The 24,266-nt window shown below is 49.0% G+C and overlaps 2 protein-coding genes across 2 annotated transcripts in view; one reads left to right on the top strand and one right to left on the bottom strand.

The window, feature by feature from the left end:
- Positions 1-1,663: 1,663 nt before the first annotated feature.
- Positions 1,664-18,048, bottom strand: jph3b (junctophilin 3b). The gene is made up of 6 exons (XM_067235048.1): positions 17,667-18,048; positions 8,683-9,362; positions 8,454-8,584; positions 6,781-6,905; positions 4,367-5,286; positions 1,664-1,744 (listed from the first exon to the last, which is right to left on the bottom strand). The coding sequence occupies exons 1-6, from the start codon at positions 18,046-18,048 to the stop codon at positions 1,664-1,666; spliced, it is 2,319 nt and encodes a 772-aa protein (XP_067091149.1).
- A 4,021-nt stretch (positions 18,049-22,069) lies between these two features.
- The window catches only part of zcchc14 (zinc finger, CCHC domain containing 14), a 15,395-nt gene continuing 13,198 nt past the window's right edge, over positions 22,070-24,266 (top strand). The window contains 1 exon segment of the mRNA XM_067235539.1: positions 22,070-22,698. Within this exon segment, the coding sequence (XP_067091640.1) occupies positions 22,078-22,698 (621 nt within the window). The 5' untranslated portion in view covers positions 22,070-22,077.

The following is a 24,266-nucleotide window of genomic DNA, read 5'->3' as shown; positions in this document are numbered from 1 at the left end:
AGAGTGAGAAACAGACAAAAAGCGAGAGAGAGGGAGAGACAGATAGATAGAGGGAGAGAAACAGAGGGCTAGACAGAGGGAGAGAGAGAGCTAGACAGAGGGAGAGAGAGAGCTAGACAAAGGGAGAGAGAGAGCTTGGCTCAGCAGGGGGTAGATGAATGTGAACGGACAGGATGTCATGTTAGGCTCTTCTTTTAAAGTTCAACAAGACATGATACCGGCCAATAAGGCGACGAGGAAGTCAGCTGGTCGGAATGTCCATGTCTCCATGGTGCTGTGCCATGGTGACAGCTGAATGTGCTGACAGGTCAGCGCGGTTACCACGGTTACCGGGCGTGAGTGCGACGCAGCCTGATGTTGTCACCATGGTGACCAGAGTGCTGATCTCCATGTGTTTGGTCTAGTAGCCCTAAACATGTTTTATATACATTATTAATAATTATATCTACTTTAAATTATCTGTGTATCATATTCTTTTATATACATACTCTAAATTATATTTCTATAATTATATTTTTGTACGACATTTTGCCATGACATTCTGTGGTCTGTTTAGGAAGAGATGAAGACAAGCTGGAAGTCACATGACAGGAGTCACGTGACTGGGCCATGAGGCATGGAACACAGAGACATGTCCATGCTGGTCAGTCTAGTGTGTAGTAAGAGTGTGTGTGAGAGAGATATCATTCGCACATACTGTTAGTGTGTGTATGCATAAATGTGAATGTGTGTGTGTGAGTGCATGTGTGTGTGTGTCTATGTGTGTGAGTATGTGTGCGGCATGGTTGAGTTGGTGTATATGTGTATGTGTGAGAATGTGTGTGTGACTTATACTATGGTATGGCGCCTCCACACCACATGCCATACCATAGTATAAGTGATGTCACTGAGAGGGGTGTGTCCAGGAAGCAGAAGAGGGTGGGGAGGTGGGGGGGGGGGCTGTTTCACTTCTCTGGTTCCAATCATAGTCACATGACCTGACATACTAGCATCCCCTTCCCCAGAGGCTTTCTGCAGGCTACTTCACCTTTGACCTTTGACCTGCGCTCCCCTCTGTGACCCTGTCCTGGTCGCCCTGCTCTGTCTCCTGGGTAAGCGTCTTCTCCAGGATGTAGACGAGACCTACACCTCTGATTGGCTGGCTGTGACGGACGCCATCTTTCTTACACCTGTCCTCTGAGATCAGTGCAGGTGTCTGGGCAGTCGGGGTTTCTGTCAAACACAGTCATGTGATAACAGTCACATGATCCCCGGATCATGTGATCACAGTCACCTGACTTTCCTCGCTACCCAATCATCAGCAATATCATCACACAGAGAAAAGGCAAGTAAGGAATTAAAAAAGAACGGAATTAGCTATTAAAACAAGTAAAACTATTAAACCAATTAAATGATCATACAGGGGGGAAAAAATGTTTTGAATTTCAAGTTAAATTATAAGTCACACAAGTCTCCTTTTTAAATAAACTATTATTTTAAAATGGAAAACAGGTGAACTGAGAGAGTTCAGACTGCAGACAACTGACTGTTGCAGGTTGTACTGGTGAACAGTACTCACATCATCCAAGTCATCATCCAGCCTCTCTTTACACAAACTGTATAATAAACATAATAATACTCAGCAATGATAGCATAGATAATCTGAATCAATAATCAATAATCTTTAAATAAAAAAGTGGATGAACAAAATAGCGACTCCAATGTTGAGCAAAATCACCATGACGACCAGAATTGAGCTGGCGCCCTGCGGGGGAGAGAAGAGAGAGTGTGATTAAACACACATACACAAACACACACACACGTTCACACACATACACACCCATACAAACACACACACACACCCTAAGACAATGAGCGCTACCTGCATGTGAACACAGACACAACCAATATATTCTTTTGTGATGTTGCTAATTACTCTGTATGACAAAATCACTGGAAACAGAGTCAGAAAGTATTGTAGATGGAAATTACTATGTTGTTCCGGTCCTGTTACTGTATTAACAACTAAAAAACAGTATTTTATGTAAGGATATATTGTTTGTAAAAAGCCTCAAAATAAAGGAAATTACCACCAAAACCCTAGTGATGTATGATAAACAGACCAACATAGATACAATTCTGTAACAGGTCAATACCTTTGGTGGACTGGAACAAATATTGGCAGATATTTACAAAGTAAGTTGATTTACCAAGATGACCAAGTTGTGATACGGCAGAGATATAAACAGTACATTTCAATGGAAGTGCTACCACCATATCCATAATCAATAAGCAGAACCGTTGGCGCAGGTGGGGTTTGGATATGAAATGGGGTTTGTGTTGGGCTCATTTACTCTCTTGGACTCAGGTTGGGTTCAGACAGAAATATGCAGCTCGAGCCCCCTCTATTGTCTGTGTGTGTGTGTGTGTGTCAAGTTCTATGTGTTTATCTGTTAACCCGTCTTAAGTCCTCTGCATTACTTCTGGCTCTGCAGTTGAAAACATTCCCCCTCTCTTCCCTCTCTCTCCACTCTCTCTCTTCCCTCTCTCTTCCCTCTCTCTCCACTCTCTCTCGCCTCTCTCTCTCCAGCCTCTCACTTCCCTCTCTCTACACTCTCTCTCCAGCCTCTCTCTTCCCTCTCTTCCCTCTCTCTCCACTCTCTCTCTCCTCTCTCTCTCTCCTCCCTCTCTTTCCACCCTCTTCCCTCTCTCTCCTCTCTCTCTCTCCTCCCTCTCCTCCCTCTCTTTCCACCCTCTTCCCTCTCTCTCTCTCTCTCTCTCTCTGTCTCTCTCTCTCTCTCTCTCTCTCTCTCTCTCTCTCTCTCTCTCTCTCTCTCTCTCTCTCTCTCTCTCTCTCTCTCTCTCTCTCTCCTCCCTCTCTCTCCACTCTCTCTCCACCTTCCTCCACCCTCTTCCCTCCTCCTGCTTTCCCCTGCCCTCCCCCTCTTTGCAGTCACTGCCATACGCCCACTGATTGGCTACCAGCGAAGCAAGGCATAAGCTGTTCCCTAGCAACAGACCGCAGATTGGCCAATGAGGGGGCAGCATTGTGAAGGAGCTACTTTGCCAATCTGCTGTTACTAAGGTGCTGGGAGTGTGAAGGGGGAGAGATTAGGCTGTGTGTGTGTATCAGTGTGTAGTGTGTGTGTGTGTGGCTCAGTGTGTAGTGTGTGTGTGTATCAGAGTGTAGTGTGTGTGTGTGTCTCAGTATGTGTGTGTGTATCAGTGTGTAGTGTGTGTGTGTGTCTCAGTGTGTAGTGTGTGTGTGTGTGTCTCAGTGTGTGTGTGTGTATCAGTGTGTAGTGTGTGTGTGTGTGTGTCTCAGTGTGTGTGTGTGTGTGTCTCAGTGTGTAGTGTGTGTGTGTGTCTCAGTGTGTGTGTGTGTATCAGTGTGTAGTGTGTGTGTGTCTCAGTGTGTGTGTGTGGCTCAGTGTGTAGTGTGTGTGTGTATCAGAGTGTAGTGTGTGTGTGTGTCTCAGTATGTGTGTGTGTATCAGTGTGTAGTGTGTGTGTGTGTCTCAGTGTGTAGTGTGTGTGTGTGTCTCAGTGTGTGTGTGTGTATCAGTGTGTAGTGTGTGTGTGTCTCAGTGTGTGTGTGTGTCTCAGTGTGTAGTGTGTGTCTCAGTGTGTGTGTGTGTATCAGTGTGTAGTGTGTGTGTGTGGGAGATCTAGAATGCCCACATGTCCATCTGGATATCACTGTAATCCAACATTACACAGTCCTGGTGGGTGTCACAGTAAGACACCAGTAGCCATGTGTGTGTGTGTGTGTGGGTGTGTGTGTGTGTATGTATGTGTATGTATGTGTGTGTGTGTGTGTGGCTCAGTGTGTAGTTATCTGAGTGGTATTCCTGAGTTTGGTTTACATCTTAATATCTGGATGTGGAATAGTTCTTGTACTGCAGACTTCCTCGTCTGTTACACTATTTGGTGGGAGTCTGCCCTCACAGGTAGTTGATGTTGCACTTATGAAATGTTCTTTCTGATGCACTGTACTATAGGTACTACTGGCATTGAGACGTCATTGTTAGATTGTAGTAAGTATCAAAATGATATTGTTATATACTCTGGTATTATTATTTTTGCTCACCATACATTGATAAGCTATATATACTGCAATTGAGGTGTAGTTGAGAGTGACATTGTTGCATTGTAGAAAATAAATCTAAATATAATTCCCAGCACCTGTTAACTGAGACGTGGTTATTTTGTGATGTGGCTTTAGATGAGATTTTAGAAGAGCTCAGTAGGGTAGAGTTTAGTAGAGCTCAGTAGGGTAGAGTTTAGTAGAGCTCAGTAGGGTAGAGTTTAGTAGAGCTCAGTAGGGTAGAGTTTAGTAGAGCTCAGAAGGGTAGAGTTTAGTAGAGCTCAGTAGAGTTTATCTTACCGAGCTGGCTTTGAGTTGCGTCCGACTCTTGTCGTGGTGTTCTAGTGCAATGGGTGAGGATTTCTGTGGGGGAGAGAGAGTGAGATCCCTCTGCATGGGGTGATTGTCCAACTTCTCCCCCCTTCGACCCCCGTCCACCTTCAGCCCTGCTGACGAGGAGGAGGAGGGACGGGGCTCTGAGCCCTCCCTCCCCTCCCTCCCCTCCCTGTGCTCGCGGTTCTTATGTCTCTGTCTCTGCAGCGTGTGCGACTGGCCCCCTCCCCTGGCATGCCCGGGAGCGTGACCAGGCCGCTCCTCCACCTGGTCATGGGGCTTGTGGGTAGTGGAGTCCATGGGCTGCAGGGGCCTCATCTCCATCTCATAGTTACTCAGCTTCTCCTCATCCTGCTCCATGAGTCTGGCCCCGCCCTCCCCTCTTCTCTGCACGCGCCCAGACGGGCACTCCGTCCACCTGTCCCGGGGGGCTTTGTGATTGGACGAGCCGTGCTCCCGTGACTTGTGATTGGAGGAGGCGTGCTTCTGTCCGTTGGCGGCCCTCCCCCGCCCGTCGTCCTGGACGGAGGGGGTGGTGGAGCGGCTACTGCCCCTGCTTCCCCCGCGGGACACGGAGCTGCAGCTGTTGGCCCTCAGGTACTCCCCCTGGGCACCCCCTCGGCACCCCTCCATCTGCACCTGCACCTCCTTCCCTCCCCCCCCTCCTCCTCCTCCTCCCCCCCGGTCGTCATCCACGGCGGTCTGGCGCAGGAAGCGGGAGCTCTTGGTGCGCTGGGAGGGGGGCGGCGGGGGGCTGAGGCTGGACGTTCGGCTGGGCGGTGGGGAGCCCTTCATGTAGAGGTCTGGACTGTCCGCCGTGCCGCTGGAGAACTGCTCCATGTCGTTCTCACTGGACGCCTGCTGCCTGGGCCGCTGGCTCTCCACTCCTGGCCAGACAGACATACAGGTGTCAGACAGACAGACAGACAGGTGTCAGACAGACAGACAAACAGGTGTCAGACAGACGGACAGACGGACGGATAGACAGAAGGACACATGTCAGACAGATAGTGTTGGTTGAAATGTGAGAGATTTACACGTTGTTTTTTTACTTTTCAAGGTTTAACAAAGTCAACATGAGAGAAAGAGAGATGAGAGGGACAGACAAGGGGAGAGAGAGCTAGTTAAGTATTCTTCTCAAGAACATCCACTCCTATGCTTTCTCTCACACACACATTAACACACACACTAATGCACGTACACATACACACACACGGAACATAAAACCCTTACCTCGTCCCTTTGATGTCATGTATCATGCTAATGTAATGATACCCTCTCTCCCTCCATCCCCCTCACTGTTCCCCCTCTCTACCTCCCTATCCTCTCACTCTTTCCTCTCTCTCTTTCTCCCTCCTTCTCTCCCTCCATCCCCCTCACTGTTCTCCCTCTCTACCTCCCTATCCTCTCACTCTTTCCTCTCTCTCTTTCTCCCTCCTTCTCTCCCTCCATCCCCCTCACTGTTCCCCCTCTCTACCTCCCTATCCTCTCACTCTTTCCTCTCTCTCTTTCTTTCTCCCTCCCTCTCTCCCTCCATCCCTACCCAACTGTCTCCCCTCCTCTCTCCCGCCCTTCATCCTTCCCTCCAAAACCATCCGTCTCTCTCTTTCATCACCTTTCTTTTGTCCTTCCCTCTCTCTCTCTCCAAGGAGAGGGGAGCCAGAGTGGGTGTTTGTTGTTGTAGCTGAGCTAGGTTACCAGTCACAGGGATGCTCCAGAATGTCATGACATTAAAACAGCCAGTCAGGTGTACACCGGAGAGTACGAGAGACATGTCATCAAGAGTGCTCCTCTGTGTTGATATGTTAGTGTTTATGCATAATGTGTGTATGTGTGTGGGGGTGCGTGTGAATGTGTGTGTGTGTGAAGGGGGGGGGTGCATGTGTGGGTGTGGGTGTGTGTGCCAGTCAGATGGTATTGTGTGGGCTCCCAGAAAAGGTCACTGTTGACCTCCCCCCAGCTTCCTGTTGCTGCCTCCATCATTCACATGTTGCAAGGCACCATGGGTAACATGCCCTGTGGTGCCTGAGTACGCATTGTACAGAATCCACTCTGTTCTCCAGACTCACACACACACGCAAACACACACACACACAAACAAACACATACAAACACACACACAGATGTTCCTACATGCTATCCTGGCCTCCTTAGTTAAGGCACCAAACAAGTGAACAAACTCAAGTGTCCAAACAGCAACTCTGCTTTCAAAACAACGTCATTTACGACTCCTTTAAAGTAGATGAACAAGCAAACACAGACTACTTTGAGGGCAGGGATTGTGTTGATGCTGGTGGTTGCTATGAGGACAGTTCCCTTGGCAGCTGTGGGCAGCTGTGAGGGAGGTGATGGAGGAGAGGGGAGGGAGGAGGTGGACTCACCGTTTCCACGGTGCTGGAAGGACGGAGAGAACTCCTTGGCGGTGAGCCTGGCGAGGCGACACTCTTCCTGGGACTTCTCTGACGCTGCCATCGCTGCGTCCGCCTTGCCCCCGGCGTGAGCCGTCCTGGGAGGGGGGGGGGAGGGGGGGGGTGAGAAGGGGCATGGATGGGGTGGCAGGCAGGGAGAGAGAAGGGGTCGTTTGTTGGTCCATTAAAACAAGGTAACATTTACACTAGGCAACTTCCTGTCTGTCAGTACGCTCGCCTTGCGTCTCAAATCGCATACTGTACTTTTAGTACGTACTACAGCTGCCCTTACAAAGTATGCACTACACACTACTGGGACATGCTACTTCGTCATAACATTGCGCCTTGAACTTTGACCCTCTTGCTCATACGACAAGTTTTTGACCTTACCCTCTCTCATTACCCCACCCCCTCCTCTCAGCCCCTCACCTCTCCTCATCCCTCCCCTTTCTAGCAGCCAGAGTCTTCGTCACTCTAACCTCCTCTCTCCACCCCCATCGCAGCTCCTTTCGCCTCTCTCTCACCTACCTTCAACTCCTCTCACCTCCTCGAAAAAGAGACAGAACGACAGAGAGAGAGAGAGCTAGAAAGAGAAAGCTAGACAGACAGAGAGAGAGAGAGGGAGAAAGAGATTCACAGAGAAAGATCGATGTACAGAAAGATACAAAAAGAGACCGAAAGAGAGATTGAGACTTGAGAGAGAGAGACAGACAGACAGACAGACATACAGACAGACGCCATCTAACAGGATAACACACATAAGCATGTAATAACTTGCATCTCAGTAGAGCAGGTGATTCACGGCTGTTTCCAATTTATCATCCAGGGTGTCATCCAGTATCATCGTGTGTGTGTGAATCCTCCCCTGTACACCTGGGGCCAGGTAATGCCTGCAGTTTGTTACTGCAACTCTGATCACTGTTGTTTGCCTGTCTGCCTGTCTGCCTGTCTGTCTGTCTGCTTGCCCTCTGTCTGAAGGAAACTACAGGTTTGGGTGGAGTGACACATTGAGCCACTGAGCGTAAACTGCAGCCCTCTCCCTGTGGCGGAAGGCTTTTTGTTACTTAACGTTAGCTACTTAGCTCTAGCTTGTAGGGCCAGAAGAGTTTGATGAGATTAGCAGGAATGAAGGGACCATGCATGTATGTAGCCTACCGTGTATTTGTGTAGAATTGTATATGTAAATATACAGACACATACAAACTAACGCACAACACATTATCCAGAAGGTTCAGTTCTCACTTAGAAATACCTGCACTGAACACACCAACTACATGTCCTACTGAACACTTCATATTACCTTGACAAGTGTGCAGTATGCAGCTAGTATGGACAGAAGTATGGACAGACCAGGTCTGGACTCAACACCCTCCATCCTAGACAGACTAGGTCTGGACCCAACACCCTCCATCCTGGACAGACCAGGTCTGGACCCAACACCCTCCATCCTGGACATACCAGGTCTGGACCCAGCACCCTCCATCCTGGACAGACCAGGTCTGGACCCAACACCCTCCATCCTGGACATACCAGGTCTGGACCCAGCACCCTCCATCCTGGACAGACCAGGTCCGGACCCAGCACCCTCCAGCATGCTGCTGTAGTAAGTCCTACTCTATGTTGCTCTGGATGAACTCTGTTCTAACCTGGACAGGGCGATCTCTTCCTTCTGCTTGGAGATGTCAGCAGCCTTCTCGGCAGCCTCCACAGAGCGGTCGACCTTCTCCCTGATCTTGCTGGCTCGGAGCGGGATGAGGTTTTTCTTCTTGCCGCTCACCTACGGTAAACACGAGGAGTTAGACCCAACTGAGGTTCAGAACCGTTAACAGACGGGGGAGGGGGGGGGGGGGGGGTGTTTGGGCCCTTCCCTCCTACCAGAATGTTCTGCTTGTACTTCCCCTCCTCCTTGGTGCCGTCGGGGAACGTTGTGCATCCATAACCGTGGCGTTTGTTCCCCAGCCACTCCCCCGCGTACTGCAGCCCGTCGGACCGCCGGCTCACCCCGAAGCCGCTCCGCTTGTCGTTCTTCCACTCCCCCGCGTACGTTTCCGTCGCCGTGGCGTCCACGTCGTCCTCGGCGCCGGCCAGCTCGGCCTCGCCCTCCCCCAGGCTGATGGTGGAGTTGATGTCCGAGGCGGCGGAGCTGACGGTGCTCATCCCCGCCTCGCTGCGGAACGAGCTCTGCTTGGAGCGCTGGGACGCCAGGGAGGACTTGGACTCGGACTTGCGGAGCTTGAGGCTGACGAGGAGCGAGCGACGGAACAGGCCCTTCTTCTTGCCCTTCAGGAGCTCCGCCTCGCTGTGGGCCGTCAGGACGAAGCCGCCGCGCGACACGGCGGGGCTTCCCACCACCGTGACCCCCGCCCCCCCCCCGTCCCGGAGGCCACGCCCCCGCGGTCCGGCCAGCAGGGCGGAGCCGTTGCTGTGCTCGGAGCGCAGGGAGTTTATGGAGGTGCGCAGAGGCGAGCGGATGACAGCCGCCATGCCGTACGGAACACTCTGACGTATGCCGTATCCATGACGCATCCCGCCCACCCACTGGCCCTGGTATGTACCTGCGGATGGGGGGTGGGGGTGGGGTCGGAGGGGGGGGGGGGGGAAGGGAGGAGAGGGAAGGAAGGAAGGAGGGAGGGATGGAGAAATTAAAAGGAGATGAAACTATGTTACAGGAAGTTGTTATATTAACTGTTGTCATGTTGTCCCTAGGAGCTGTCATGCTGTGTCATCACTCCAGGCCTAGACACTAAGTGACAGGTGTGATACAGTGTTGCTAGGATACGATTCCTCCCCCGCGTTCTGACATCCTGAAGAATGACACACCTGGACACTTGTGCCAAGACCACTATGCTGGAGAACTACAGTACTGAAGTGAAGTACAGTAGAGTATAAGAGAGAACAGTACAGTACAGTAGAGTAAAAGGAAGTATAGCACAGTACAGTAAAGTACAGCTGGGCAGAGCAGATGAGTAGATCAGAGGAGAGCTTCCTTAAAAAACACACACACTAATCTGCCCTCTAGTCGAAGTTTCCATTCCATTGTCTCACAGTGACTTGAGTTAGCTAGCATGCTGGTCCTCGCGTCTCCTATAGGGAAGGAACTGTTTCAAAAAGTATCTGATCTGCGGCTTGCTTTGAGATGGAGAGGGAGAGGGAGAGGGAGAGAGACAGAAACAGAAAGAGAGAGAGAGAGAGAGAGAGAGAGAGAGAGAGAGAGAGAGAGATTGAGAGATACAGAGAGAGAGAGGGAGGGAGAAAGGGAGAGATTGAGAGAGAGATACATGTGTATATGTCTCCCTCTCTCAATCGCTACATGTTTTCATTATATAAATATACATATATACATATATTATATACAGGATGTGTATATAGTATTGTGCTAAGTCCTAAGCACAAATAATAACATTTTTATGTTCCTAACATTGCACGTATCCAAAAAAAAGTATAATGTAAAAAATCTTGGGTGCCTTATACTTTTGTACAGTATACATTATCGTCAGTATTATGACTTTTTCTCAATGTTGAATATTTAGCTAAATGTTTACTAAAAATTATTATTTTATTGTTGATTTGGCAAAACAGAGAGGGGGGGGAGAGATGGAGAGAGAGAGAGAAAGAGGGAGGGAGGGAGGGAGAAAGAGAGAGAGAGAGAGAGAGAGAGAGAGAGAGAGAGAGAGAGAGAGAGAGAGACAGAGAGAGAGGGAGACCGAGGGAGGGAGAGAACAATTAAGGGAGGAGCTGTCTCATGTAACACTTGTAAGTCCCTTTGTGACTTGACTCACAACTCAGCACACAAGAAGGGTGCTTTCACAAACACACACACACACGTATACACACAAGCACATACACACAACCACACAAGCACCTACACACACATGAACACACACACATGCACCAACACACATTACTATAAAAGGCAGGAAACTACACACCTCTGTATTTAACCTGGTGTTTATCTGGCTCCCTAACTCTCTATCTACACATCAGCTCTCTGACCGACCGCCTGTTCTCTCTCCATGGTGCTGAAATCTAGGACAATTCACTACTCCACACACACACACACACTCACACACAAACAGTTCACATGAACACAAACACACGCACAAACGCACAAACTTGTGCAACGCATGGATGAATCTAAGCGTTGCGTATGTGTACAGTGTGAGTCTGTCTAATCCATATTCTGTCCTTGCCATGTTACCAGTGACTGTGCCAGCCCTGTGATGTAACTTCCAGCTTGGTGATTCATCGGTGCAGGCGTTCTAGAACATGCTGGACACACACGACCATATATGGACACTATCTGCTTTCTCTGTATCTCCATCCGTGTCACTTCCTCCCCCACCGGCCCAACCTGGAACGTACGCACATATACTGTACACACACAAATACACACACATGCACACACACAGACATACATAAATGAATACACACTTGTAGAGGTGCCAGTAGGAATTATAAGATATTTATCATGCAAGAGATGACCATGTGACCATGTTTGTCATCTTTGTTTTATCCTATATTTTCGAAACTTAAAAAAAATTCAAACTTTTTTTTCACGCATAAGAAAAGAGTTTCCAACCTTTCGATCGCTAAATTTCATGTTTTGACAAATATGGCTTTCCAAAAGGAATAATATACAGAACACACAGGTTTGTTGCAACATAAGGCCTACCTGCTTCAGATTAAACACTTGTCACAATGAAAAGTCAGTCTAACCAATATAACATATAACAAAATAGTCCAATCGTCAGCCAAATCTTTACAAATTTAAGCACTGGCTACGTCAGAAATGTTTTGTAGACGCTCTGCGACACGTGCATTCACTCAGATCGACCTCTGGAGCTCTCCGCCGGGTACTGAAGCCGAAACGTGCTTGTGTTTGGTGTGTAGCCGATCCTGTGATCCTACAACCGGATGCAGTATGTCGCCTATCTTCACGCCCACTCAAAACTGCTGTATTGGTTAAACCGGGCGTGCTACAAACCGTAATCTCGTCAAGTTTGTGCTAATCAGTCAATTAACCTGCAGTGCTATCCGCATTTACAGAATCTCATAACCTTGGCCTAATTGCTATAAAAAATCTAAAACAAGTCACGGTTTTCTAAAGGCCTCAAAAGAAAAGAAATTCAAATGACCACCACAATCCTAACTCAACCAAAGACAAACCAGGTGTTTCATGTTGTAGCCTATATTTGACGGTTATAGACCAACATACCTACAATCGTGTGACAGGTGTAATAGCTGTCACACGGAGCTGTGTAGGCCTACTATAGAAAACCTTGCTTGTGCATCAGTAGACTCAGTGTCGTGGTCTCCTAGCCGACCAGCCCATAGAAGCCCACCCAGTAGGTCATTTACATATCCTATTGGTTTTCTATGGGCTGTGCGACTCATAGGCTATGTCCCAACGATTTTACCCGGAGTTTTTTTCTGTCTTCCCGCCGGAGGCCTGACAAGTGCGTTGCGCGTGAAGCGAAATGGGGAGCAGTACGGAAATAGTTAACGCGGAAAGATCAAAGACGCGGAAACATCACACACAGAGCACCCTGATTTAATCATGCGCCATCCCCCGGGCTAAATTCATAATCGTTTCTTTGGCAACATGCCGTTTCTAGGTTTAAACGCGGTCCGTGTGTAGTTATATAGGTTTAATTCCCTCCATCAAGACTGGTTTCAGCCATTATTAACCTGTAATCAAATGGCATGTTGCGTGTATAAAGGCCAGGCTTACTATAACTTTTTTTATTGGCTTTTATTGACTAGTGTTTATTGAACAATTCATATATTTCACAAACTCAGCCCTTTTGGGGCACACGTTGGAGACCGGGTGTTTGTGTGTATGCGTATAAGCGACTGCACGTGTCTGAGAGAATATGAAATAACTCGATGATTTCGCTCAATGCAGCATTGTTTTGTGTGAGAGTTCTCTCTCTCTCTTTCTCTCTCTCTCTCTCTCTCTCTCTCTCTCTCTCTCTCTCTCTCTCTCTCTCTCCTCTCTCTCTCTCTCTCTCTCTCTCTCTCTCGTCTCTCTCTCTCTCTCTCTCTCTCTCTCTCTCTCCTCCTCTCTCTCTCTCTCTCTCTCTCTCTCCTCTCTCTCCCCCTGTAGCTGTAACAAGTAAGCACGAGCGTTTGTTGGACACGGTGCCGTATAGCTGTTTTTACTGTCGCGAGCTCCGTTTCTGACCAAACCAAACCGTAGGAATATCAACATTAGAAGCGATCTGCTATTACAGTAAAAGCTAAATCTCTCGGTATAAGCTTAAACCGAGTACGGATGTTATCCGGTTCAGGGATTTTTTGTTTAGACTTTTTTTCAAAGATGCAACGATTTACCAATGAGTCTTTGACATATTTTTTGATAGTATTTTGCATTATAAAACGTTCTAGGACTCACATAATTGTCTGGCTCAAACTTTGCAGGTTGAATATACATTAGGCTTCCTATAAAAACTTCATAGCCTTCAACAAGGTTACAATAAATCCCACCAACCCTGGTCCATGTTCAAGCATTCATCCTTTCCATAATGATGCACACATCAGACCTGGGCTGGGGCTTGACAGACCTGACAGACCCACATCCTGAGCAGTGTGTATACTAGTCTGTAAACTACCCCTCAGTGTGTTTACTAGTCTGTAAACTACCCCTCAGTGTGTATACTAGTCTGTAAACTACCCCTCAGTGTGTATACTAGTCTGTAAACTACCCCTCAGTGTGTGTACTAGTCTGTAAACTACCCCTCAGTGTGTATACTAGTCTGTAAACTACCCCTCAGAGTGTGTACTAGTCTGTAAACTACCCCTCAGTGTGTATACTAGTCTGTAAACTACCCCTCAGTGTGTATACTAGTCTGTAAACTATCCCTCAGTGTGTATACTAGTCTGTACTCGACATCCCACTGTCTGAAAACTAGTCTATACTAGTCTATTTGTGACTGCAACAGTATCTATCTATCTATACATCTGTCTCAGTATGTCCTTATATGTATCTCTTCTGTTGTACGGATAGTATAGTAACCCTGAGGGTTCTCTATCTCACCAGCTTTTTCCATGGCCCTCACCTGTTGGCTATAGTATAGTAATACTGAGATTTCTCTTTATCCTCCCCTCTCTCTCTCTCTGTTATCTTTCTGCTGTTCTCTCTAAGTTTCTCTCCCTTTCTCTCTCTCTCCTTCCCTGTCTCCCTCTCTCTACTTTCTTCTCTCCCTTTCTCTCCCTCTCTCTCCTTCCCTCTCTCCCCCTCTCCCATTCTGCACTGTGCATCTGATTAAGCGGCTAGATTAGAGCCCGGCTAAGTAAACACCATTAGCAGGAACAGCCGGCCAATCAGAGGCGGCAGGAGCCCTGAGTCCCTGGTGACACACTGACCTGCCGCAAGTCTGCGAGCGTTGCCACGGCAACCCCCTCTGCATGGGGAGGCTCCTCAGCCAGGATGCTGCAGAGCAGCGGAGCTCACGGCAACCAGGGTGCCACGGCAACCAGGGAGCCAAGGAGTGAATCGCAAACAACCATCGGAGAACGAGAGGGTGAGAGGAGAGAACACAGTGACAGAGAGAAGGAGAGAAGGAGGAGATCGATCATCCTCCCATTCTTAAACCTCCCAGACATCATTGAGGTGGTGCAGAGAGGAGATAGTGGATTGTGATGTGTTTGAAAACCGCAAAACACTCCTGAGAGCCTGAAGTAACAGTTCAAAACCCTTCCTTTTACTCTAAACTTTCTAAACTGTTGTGTATGTGTACATTACTACATTTATTCATCTAACAGCAGTGTGGGGGGGGGGGGGATGAATCTGCAATCTCTTGACTTGCAGTCAAATGCTCTACCACTGAATAATACCCATCCCATGCTCTACCACTGAGATATACCCATCCCCATGTTCTACCTCTGAGATACACCCATCCCTATGCTCTACCACTGAGATATACCCATCCCATGTTCTACCTCTGTGATACACCCATCCCTATGCTCTACCACTGAGATATACCCATCCCCATGCTCTACCACATCCAAGTGTATCTGACTGTGTCATGTATTTGAGTACTTGCATTCACACACATCTCTCCTCCATGAACTCACCCTATTGCTAAGACCCTTCTTGGCTCACTTCCTCACATATGGCCAATCACACGGTCACAGAGCAAACTTTCCTCAGGACACCTCGTACACCACAGCCAAAGATTAGATAGAACACACATTGAATGGCGAAGCTCACTTGTATTCAAAGTAACAGACGACACGCATACATGTACGTGTGTATGTCCATGTGTGTATGTTTCAGAGTGTGTGTGTGTGTAGGGGGGGGGGTGAGGGTGCATGTGTGTGTGTGGGTGTGTGTTTGTGTGTGTGTGTGCGCTCCAGAGTGACTTATAGATGTCCTATCCTCAGTACTTGGTCTAGGGGGACTAGGTGTCTATTCTGTCTGGTAGGGAACAACCCAATGTTCCCTACTAGGGCTTCCCTCTGCAGGTGACCTGGTATCTCTCTCTCTCTCTCTCTCCCTTCCTCTCTCTCTCTATCTCTCTCTCTCTCTCTCTCTGCGTGGGCCTGCAGAGTCCGGATGGCCTTAATTTAGGGCCTCCAAATATATCTTTTACTGCAGCTGGAGAGAGAGCTGGGGCAAGGAGCTGGGCAAAGAGCTGGGCTGTGGCTAGGGTTAAGGCTGGGGCTAGGGCTGGGGGTGAGGCTAGAAATGAGGCTGGGGGTAAGGCTGGGGCTGAGGGCTGGGGCTGGGGGTGAGGCTGGGGGTAAGGCTGGGGCTGAGGGCTGGGGGTGAGGCTAGGGCTGGGGGTGAGGCTGGGGCTGGGGCTAGGGTTGAGGCTGGGGTTGAGGTTGGGGCTGGGGTGAGGCTGGGGTGAGGCTGGCATTTGAGGCTGGGGCTGAGGTTGAAGATGGGTTTAAGAGTGGTTCTGAAGCTGGGACTGAGTGTGGGGCTGAGGCAGGATAAAATGCCTGCCAACACTAATGATCGATGGGCTGAGATACACAACAGAGAGAAGAGCAGAGAGAGAGAGAGAGAGAGAGAGAGAGAGAGAGAGAGAGAGAGAGAGAGAGAGAGAGAGAGAGAGAGCAGGAAAGAAACAGAGAGAGCAGCAGAGAGTGAACAGGAGAGAAAAAGAGATAAAGAGAGATAAAGAGAGATAAAGAGAGAGAGGAAAAAGGAGCACAATAGAAAGAGAGAGAGAGAGACAGAGTGAACAATAGCAGTCAAAGTGGTTTGGGAGAGGAGGTTTCTCTAGTAAAACGCTTGTCCTCAAAGAACCCCGAGCTCCAAGCATCTGACATTATACCAGGAAGACCTCTCTCTGTTCCACATCTTGGATCTCAGAGGCCTCAGAGGACATTCAAGCTGAGTTTAACCTGCTCTGACCAGGTTTGACCAGGTCGAACAACATTATAATCAGGTCTGACAGGTTCTAACCAGGTCGTACCAGGTCTATCGCACCTGCATCAGAGTGGGTCTAACCAGGCTCTAACCAGGCTCTAACCAAGTCTAACCAAGTCTAACCAGGTCTAACCAAGTCTATCCAGGTCTAACCAAGTCTAACCAGGTCTAACCAAGTCTAACCAGGTCTAACCAAGTCTATCCAGGTCTAACCAAGTCTATCCAGGTCTAACCAAGCATAACCAGGTCTAACCAAGTCTATCCAGGTCTATCCAAGTCTATCCAGGTCTAACCAAGTCTATCCAGGTCTATCCAAGTCTATCCAGGTCTAACCAAGTCTATCCAGGTCTAACCAAGCATAACCAGGTCTATCCAAGTCTATCCAGGTCTAACCAAGTCTATCCAGGTCTAACCAAGCATAACCAGGTCTAACCAAGTCTATCCAGGTCTAACCAAGCATAACCAGGTCTAACAGGGTCTATCCAGGTCTAACCAAGTCTATCCAGGTCTAACCAAGTCTATCCAGGTCTATCCAAGTCTATCCAGGTCTAACCAAGCATAACCAGGTCTATCCAAGTCTATCCAGGTCTAACCAAGCATAACCAGGTCTAACAGGGTCTATCCAGGTCTAACCAAGTCTATCCAGGTCTAACCAAGCATAACCAGGTCTAACCAAGTCTATCCAGGTCTAACCAAGCATAACCAGGTCTAACAGGGTCTATCCAGGTCTAACCAAGTCTATCCAGGTCTAACCAAGCATAACCAGGTCTAACCAAGTCTATCCAGGTCTAACCAAGCATAACCAGGTCTAACAGGGTCTATCCAGGTCTAACCAAGTCTATCCAGGTCTAACCAAGTCTATCCAGGTCTATCCAAGTCTATCCAGGTCTAACCAAGCATAACCAGGTCTATCCAAGTCTATCCAGGTCTAACCAAGCATAACCAGGTCTAACAGGGTCTATCCAGGTCTAACCAAGTCTATCCAGGTCTATCCAAGTCTATCCAGGTCTAACCAAGTCTATCCAGGTCTAACCAAGCATAACCAGGTCTATCCAAGTCTATCCAGGTCTAACCAAGAATAACCAGGTCTATCCAAGTCTATCCAGGTCTAACCAAGCATAACCAGGTCTAACCAAGCATAACCAGGTCTAACCAAGCATAACCAGGTCTAACCAAGTCTATCCAGGTCTATCCAAGTCTATCCAAGTCTAACCAAGAATAACCAGGTCTATCCAAGTCTATCCAGGTCTAACCAAGCATAACCAGGTCTATCTAAGTCTATCCAGGTCTAACCAAGAATAACCAGGTCTAACCAAGCATAACCAGGTCTATCCAAGTCTATCCAGGTCTAACCAAGCATAACCAGGTCTATCTAAGTCTATCCAGGTCTAACCAAGAATAACCAGGTCTAACCAAGCATAACCAGGTCTATCCAAGTCTATCCAGGTCTAACCAAGCATAACCAGGTGTACCGTACCTCCATCAGAGTAGGTCTCTGTGCCGTATCCGTCCTGCAGGCCGTTGTTCCAGGTCCCCTCATACTTCCCGCTGGTGCCCGTGCTCTCTCGGAGGCCGTATCGACCCTTGAAGCCGTGTGTCCACTCCCCCTTGTACACCCACTTGCCCTTGTTTTCCACCCCCACGCCGTGCCTCTTGCCCTGGGCCCAGGTACCCTGGTAGGTGTTGCCGCTGGGCCAGGTGTAGATGCCCACCACCTCGAAGCCGTGGCTCCAGGATCCAGAGTACTCTCCCTGGCCCTTGGGCCCGGTACAGATCCCGTGTCCATGGGCCTTGCCCTCCTCCCACCCTCCGCAGTATGACCCCCCATCATCAAAGTTGAACCTGCCCCCAGTGGACATGCATGAAATAGGTTTTGGCAAATCCCCCAAACCTCGAAAAGAAAAAAGAAAAAAGGAAAGGAAAAGGATGGAGAAACAGCGTGAAGGGAGTGATGGAGGCAGCTCTGAGGGGCTGGAGCGGAGGCCTGATGGGGAGGACGGAGGAGGGATGGTGTGAAGGGAGGGGGGCACTGGAGAAGAGGTTACCCCCAAAACAAAACAAGTCTTCCCCTACTCTGCGGCGACAACAACAACCCCAAAAAACTGAAAGAAAATAAATAAAAAGGGAGGAGGGGGGGGGGGGGAAGGGGTAACAAGTTAAGTAGCCTCCCCAAGATAGTCCAGAGTCTTGAGAGAGGCCAGACAGGGCCAGAGGCAGCCTCCTCAGACCATCCTCTCCGTGTGTTGGAGCAGGTTAGCAGTCCCACTGTCCCCGGCCTCCGCAGCCAGCCAGCAGCACACTACCCTGCGCCATGGGTCCTCTCTGCCAACTCACACAGCAACAAGCAGACCCCCCACCTCCTCTAGACTTCAGGTTCAGCTCCCCCTCCTCCTCCTCCTCCTCCTCCTCCTCCCCGTGGATCCAGACAGGAGGCTCTCCCCCGGGTGCAGCCACCTGCCGGCACCTCCTCCTCTCCGGTGCTGTGGGCCTCGTCGTTCCCCCTGGGCTGGGGAAGACCAGAAGGTTCCACAGAGGAACCCTGGTTCCCGGCGTTGGTGGACCAGACAGGCTGTCGGCTTCCCCAGCCTCAGCGCTCCATCAAGCTGGGTGTCTGAGTGCACAGCTGCTTCCCCCTCTGCTCTGCCAGCATGGCCCTGCCGCTCTGAAGGCTGCCCAGGAGAGATGGAGATTCTGCTGCGCTTATCTCGTCCTCTGCTCCCAGTGAGCGGCACAGCAGTCTCTCCTCCGACACGCAGCGCGGACACACACAAGCTCAGCCACAGCAAGTGCGTACGTACAGCACGGACATAAACAACTGAACTGATTAATTTACCTCTGCTGTATTCGCTTCCTCTCTCTCTCTCTTTCTCTCTCTCTCTCTCTCTCTCTCTCTCCCTCTCTCTCTCTCTCTCTCTCTCTCTCTCTCTCTATCTCTCGAGCACGCTCCCTCGCTCTCTCTATCTCTTCACTGTCAGGGGTCTGTTTTATCCCTGATCCTAAGTGGTTTATCTGGGTTGGTTGTTATCTTGTTTTCTTGTCCGTAGAAAATAAATCCACCTTTATTGCCTCTCTTTCTGCTCGTCTCAGCGTGTTACGCTCTTCATTTTCGTGTCATCGCTGTCATGGGCTGTTGCCTTATTTCCTCCATATCTCCTTATAGTCGTCTCTCTCTCTCTCTCTCTCTCTCTCTCTCTCTCTCTCTCTCTCTCTCTCTCTCTCTCTCTCTCTCAAATCTGCTCATTAGTGGAGGACTGTTTCAATGCAGCCAGCAACCCCTCCCCCTCCTGCTTTTAAAGAGACAGGGACTGCAGCACTGCTAGCCTGTACCCCTCTCTCTCTCATCTCCTCTCTTTCTTTCTCTCTCTCCTCCCTCTTTTCCTCTCCTTCTGTCTCTCTCTCTCTCTGTCTCTCTGCAGTCTCACAAGTCCAGGATATCGGTCCTTTGAACGTTGTCAGATTGATTTACAGTACAACACATTCTACTAATCAATCAGTCGAAAGCTTCAAGATCCTTCAGATGGGGCTCAACAAGTGACAACGGGATGTGAGAGAACAACAGCTCATATTACCGTAAATATGCGTGTTCACACACAGGTGAGCGATCATGTTGAATCCGCTTCCTGTGTGAAGTGTCCGGTGGTGGTGTGCCAGAGTGTTTTACCTCCACCTGAAGAATACCGCTGACCTTTGCCCTCCTGCGACCCACACACAGACACACTCGCACACATGCTTTCACACTGCTTCTATATGTATCAATGTGTGTGCTTGTGTACGTGTAGATGTGTATGAGTGTGCTTGTGAATACGTAGATGTGTGGTGTATGAGGGTGTGTTTGTGTGTGGCCTGCATGTGTGTGTGTGTGTGTGTGTGTGTGTGTAATTACCCTGGATGGGATCAGGATGAGCTGGTTATAATTAGACTGTTCTGACATGCTCCTCCCCACAGGTAAACACTGCCTTCTCCCTCCACATGGCAGCCACGCCTACAGAAGCCCACTTGGGACAAACTGTGCACCACTGCTGCTGCTACTGATTATAATGAAGATGGTGATGGGCCCTGTTCCTTGACTGTGACTACCAAAATACTATTAGAACTATGTACATCTGAAAACTGATTTTCTGGAATAGAAGCCTCCGCTGAGAACAACATGTTTTGATATGTGTATATACCAAGGAAATGAACCATGCAGAGGTACAACACATTTAGTTTATTGTTCTTAAAGAATACGCGAGGGCCTTCTCAAAAATTGTTATACTACCGCTGAACGAACTTCAGCGTTGATACCCAAACAAGGAGCCTTCTCTACACGTACAACTCAATGTGAACGGATAATGACATCTACCGGTCATTTGTCGGAAATACAATGTTCTATAACTAAGAATATATAACACAATTAACATGGTGCTATGGATGTGAGTTTCATTATTGTGTTGACAGATGATTCAATATTCGTTCAAGGACCTTTTATGTTACAGGGATTCATAAACACTTGCTTGTGCTAACTGATTTGTAAGGCACTAAACTCCTAGCATGACTTCGGCTCACTCCAAAGGCAAAGGTGTATACACAGTGCCCACCCTCCCCCACCACCAGCACCACATAGATGCCACGAGATGATTATTAGTAATTACAAGTCAGAAAGACGATTCCTCTGTCTGCCGTTTAACTCGGATTACAATCAACGTAAAGTAAAATGTACGAAGATTAAAAGTCTGAACACACGGGAAACTGTTCTGGAGGTGTCTACCTCTTTAAAACGTACAGTAAGAACTTAGCCGACATCTCAGACACGGAACATATGAGAGATGGCAAGTCAGCCTGCAAAATATCTTTACAGCCAATGACCACATCAACTTTAATGACAGACACGAAGTTTATCCAATCGAAGGGGGGAATGCTAGATGATGGGCAGGATTTGCTGCCAGAGTGGGATAATATTCCTCACAGCTGTTTTTCTCTATTCCAGAACTGTAGCAAGACCCTGGGAAGGGGGCGGAATACTGGAACTGCACTTAAAAAAACTTTTTGTAATCGTCCTTTTCTTAGGCTATATGAAATATGCATGTGCCAAACTCTTAAAACTGTCCACTTTTAGTTCATATGTAAGCTTTGTGCGTAGAGTTTTAGATTAATATTTTTTTACATCAAGACTTGAACTTGAGACTTGGTTGAACCCACAAAAGTACAGTTTCTGGTTTTGTTTACTGACCGACGTTTCCTCCTATCTACCCGAATGCCATGAGGATTGCAACCGAAGAGATTTATTTGCACCGGGGAGACGGGGAGACGACACCGTTCGTGGAATAAGTACAGTTTGCGTTTCTATTTACCGAAGTTTATGGATATTTTTTTTGGTTCCAAGCTACTTTATAGTTAACTCGGTACGCTTCGTTCTGTAACCGTCTGACGTGGGGGACCGTATAGGTCTGTATGCACGAGCAGAGATGGCCACGGAGTGCTCGGAAGCTCGTTGTACTACAGTAAACACAACGACTCATGCTTTTGTGTAAACCAAAGCGTAGGTTACAGCGCTATAAATACAAATCGCCACATATCACTCGCAGCTGGTCTGCGAGTAAAAAGACAGGAAGAGCTTAAACTTAAAGTTACCCAAAGACTAAACCTCAAACACTCAAGTGATCCTTAAAATTATACAGCGCGTTTAAACTTTGTTGCCAGATCTATATCCCCGTTATGGACTCAGGTGAAAGTTAACAAAGTGGTGGGCACTCAAGAGGAGCAGCTATGTTCCAAGTGCTCCTACTGTATTTTAAGGTACATGCCAAAATCACTTTTTAAAACTATACACAACTCCCCTAAAGGCCTCCTATCACAACACCAATAACGTCAAAGGGATTTAGGCTTAAACCTGACGGTGACTGTTGAAAATGGTTGAGAACCGGTGTTCTGTGCAGAAGGAGGAGGTTTACCGCTGGTTCTCGGTCCTGAGCTCGTCTCAGAGAGCGGAGTTCCTCTGCGGCCTCCTGGACCTCTGCGTCCCCATCGAGCTGCGTTTCCTGGGCTCCTGTCTGGAGGACCTGGCCCGAAAGGACTACAACTCCCTCCGCGACGCGGAGATCAAAGCCAACAACCCCGCCGACCTCTCTGGTCTCACAAACGTCACAGACGAGGTGGTGAGGAGCAAACTCCTGGTGTCCCTGGCTCTGCTCGGCTCCGACAACCGCGAGGCGGCCGGGGTGCTGTTCCGGACGCTCACGCACATCGACGCCGTCATCAGTAACTACGGGCTGCAGCTGAACGACGGGCAGACGGAGCAGCAGTTCCTCCTGCTCTTCACCATGGCCTCCAACCACCCCGCCTTCAGCTTCCATCAGAAGCTGGTGCTCAGGCAGGAACTGAGCCACGTCCAGGAGATGCTGCAGAGCAGCTGTGCTGGGGAGGGTCCAGGAGGAGGCGGGGGGACCGGAGGCCTGGCCTCTCCAACCCCCCTGCCCTGCCCCATCCCTGCCGCCCCTCTCTGTCTGCTGAAGAAGGAACTCTGCCTCAAGGTAGGTACCATGGGTCCTTCGGGTGGTAGGGTGGTGTGCGTGTGTGTGCACACTCACACTCAGACAGACATACACACTTGTGAATACACGCGGACACACACACACAGCCATGATGGTCGAGAGTTGTATGTTGGGTTGATCCTTTAGTTCAGAGAGTGAGGTTGTGCCATGTGACCTGTGACCTATGACCTGAGGGCTGTCCGAGACCAGCTTCACAAGCCACTGGAAAGGCTCCTGACACCTGGAGGTGAGAGGTCATAGGGGAACCTATCACCATCATGGCTATAAAAAGGTCAAAGGTGAGGAACGCCCAGCCTGCCACTGGTTCCGTAGTTTGGTGTCCTGAGTCGACCTGGTTCACACACACACACACACACACACACACATGGACTCACACACATACTGTACATGTACACACAAACAAAATGAACACAAGCACACACACACTGTGACAGGGTGGGTCCCGGCGCTCGGTGCAGACTGCTTTGGGTTAATATCTGACAGAGAAACGTCTGTAATGGTGGTTATAGCTCTGTGTGTGTGTGTGTGTGTGTGAGGGAGAGAAAAGTGTGAGATAGAGGTCACGAAAGAAGGGGAGAGAGAAAAAAAGGAGAGAGAAGAGAAAAAGAGAGTGAGAGGAGGGTTAGAGAGAGAGAGAGACAAAATAAGTGTTTAATTTCTAGATAAATCAGAATCAGACACAATCACAGACAAAGACTCATCGTGGTCTTTGTTTCTTAAAGAATCTAAGTCACACACGCACACAACCATAAACACACACACAGATTAACACACACACACATGTGTACATGTGTAAGGCATGTGTACACACACAAGTGCACACACACACACTCACATTAACGCACGCACACACCTGAACACACACACACACACACAGAGCTTCCTGACTGTTCAAACATGTTGGGGCTGTGTGGGGAAAGTCCCCAGCTCCGAGAGAAGAGCTGTTCTGTTGGTCTTGGCCTCTGTTCAGTGCAGGTCAGCACATTTCTCCATGCTGAAATCAACCCAGTGTGTGTTACGAGTGTGTGAGTGTGTGTGGCATGAGTGTATGCATGGGGTGTGTGTGTGTGAAAGAAAGAAAGAAAGAGAGAGGGAAGGAGGGAGGGACCCTCCAGTGAATCACCGGGAGGCTCCGACTTGTTGCTCCGAGTGGAGTCTCAGACAGTAACGTGCTGATTATGTTCAACTGAGTTTACGCAAACCCCAACCTCAGAGTAGGTAATGAATGTTCCAAGACCTGGGTTTGCGATAGAAGAGAGAACAGGGTTGGAGAGAGGAGAGACCAGGGCTGGAGAGAGGAGAGACCAGGGTTGGAGAGAGAAGCAGAGACCACGGTTGGAGAGAGAAGCAGAGACCAGGGTTGGAGAAGGAGAGACCAGGGTTGGAGATAGGAGAGACCAGGGTTGGAGAGAGGAGAGACCAGGGTTGGAGAGAGAAGGAGAGACCAGGGTTGGAGAGAGGAGAGAACAGGGTTGGAGAGAGGAGAGACCAGGGTTGGAGAGAGAAGCAGAGACCAGGGTTGGAGAGAGAAGCAGAGACCAGGGTTG

This window comes from Osmerus mordax, chromosome 4 (assembly GCF_038355195.1).
Source record: "Osmerus mordax isolate fOsmMor3 chromosome 4, fOsmMor3.pri, whole genome shotgun sequence".
Taxonomy (NCBI): domain Eukaryota; kingdom Metazoa; phylum Chordata; class Actinopteri; order Osmeriformes; family Osmeridae; genus Osmerus; species Osmerus mordax.
This window is presented reverse-complemented; position numbering and strand designations above follow the sequence as displayed.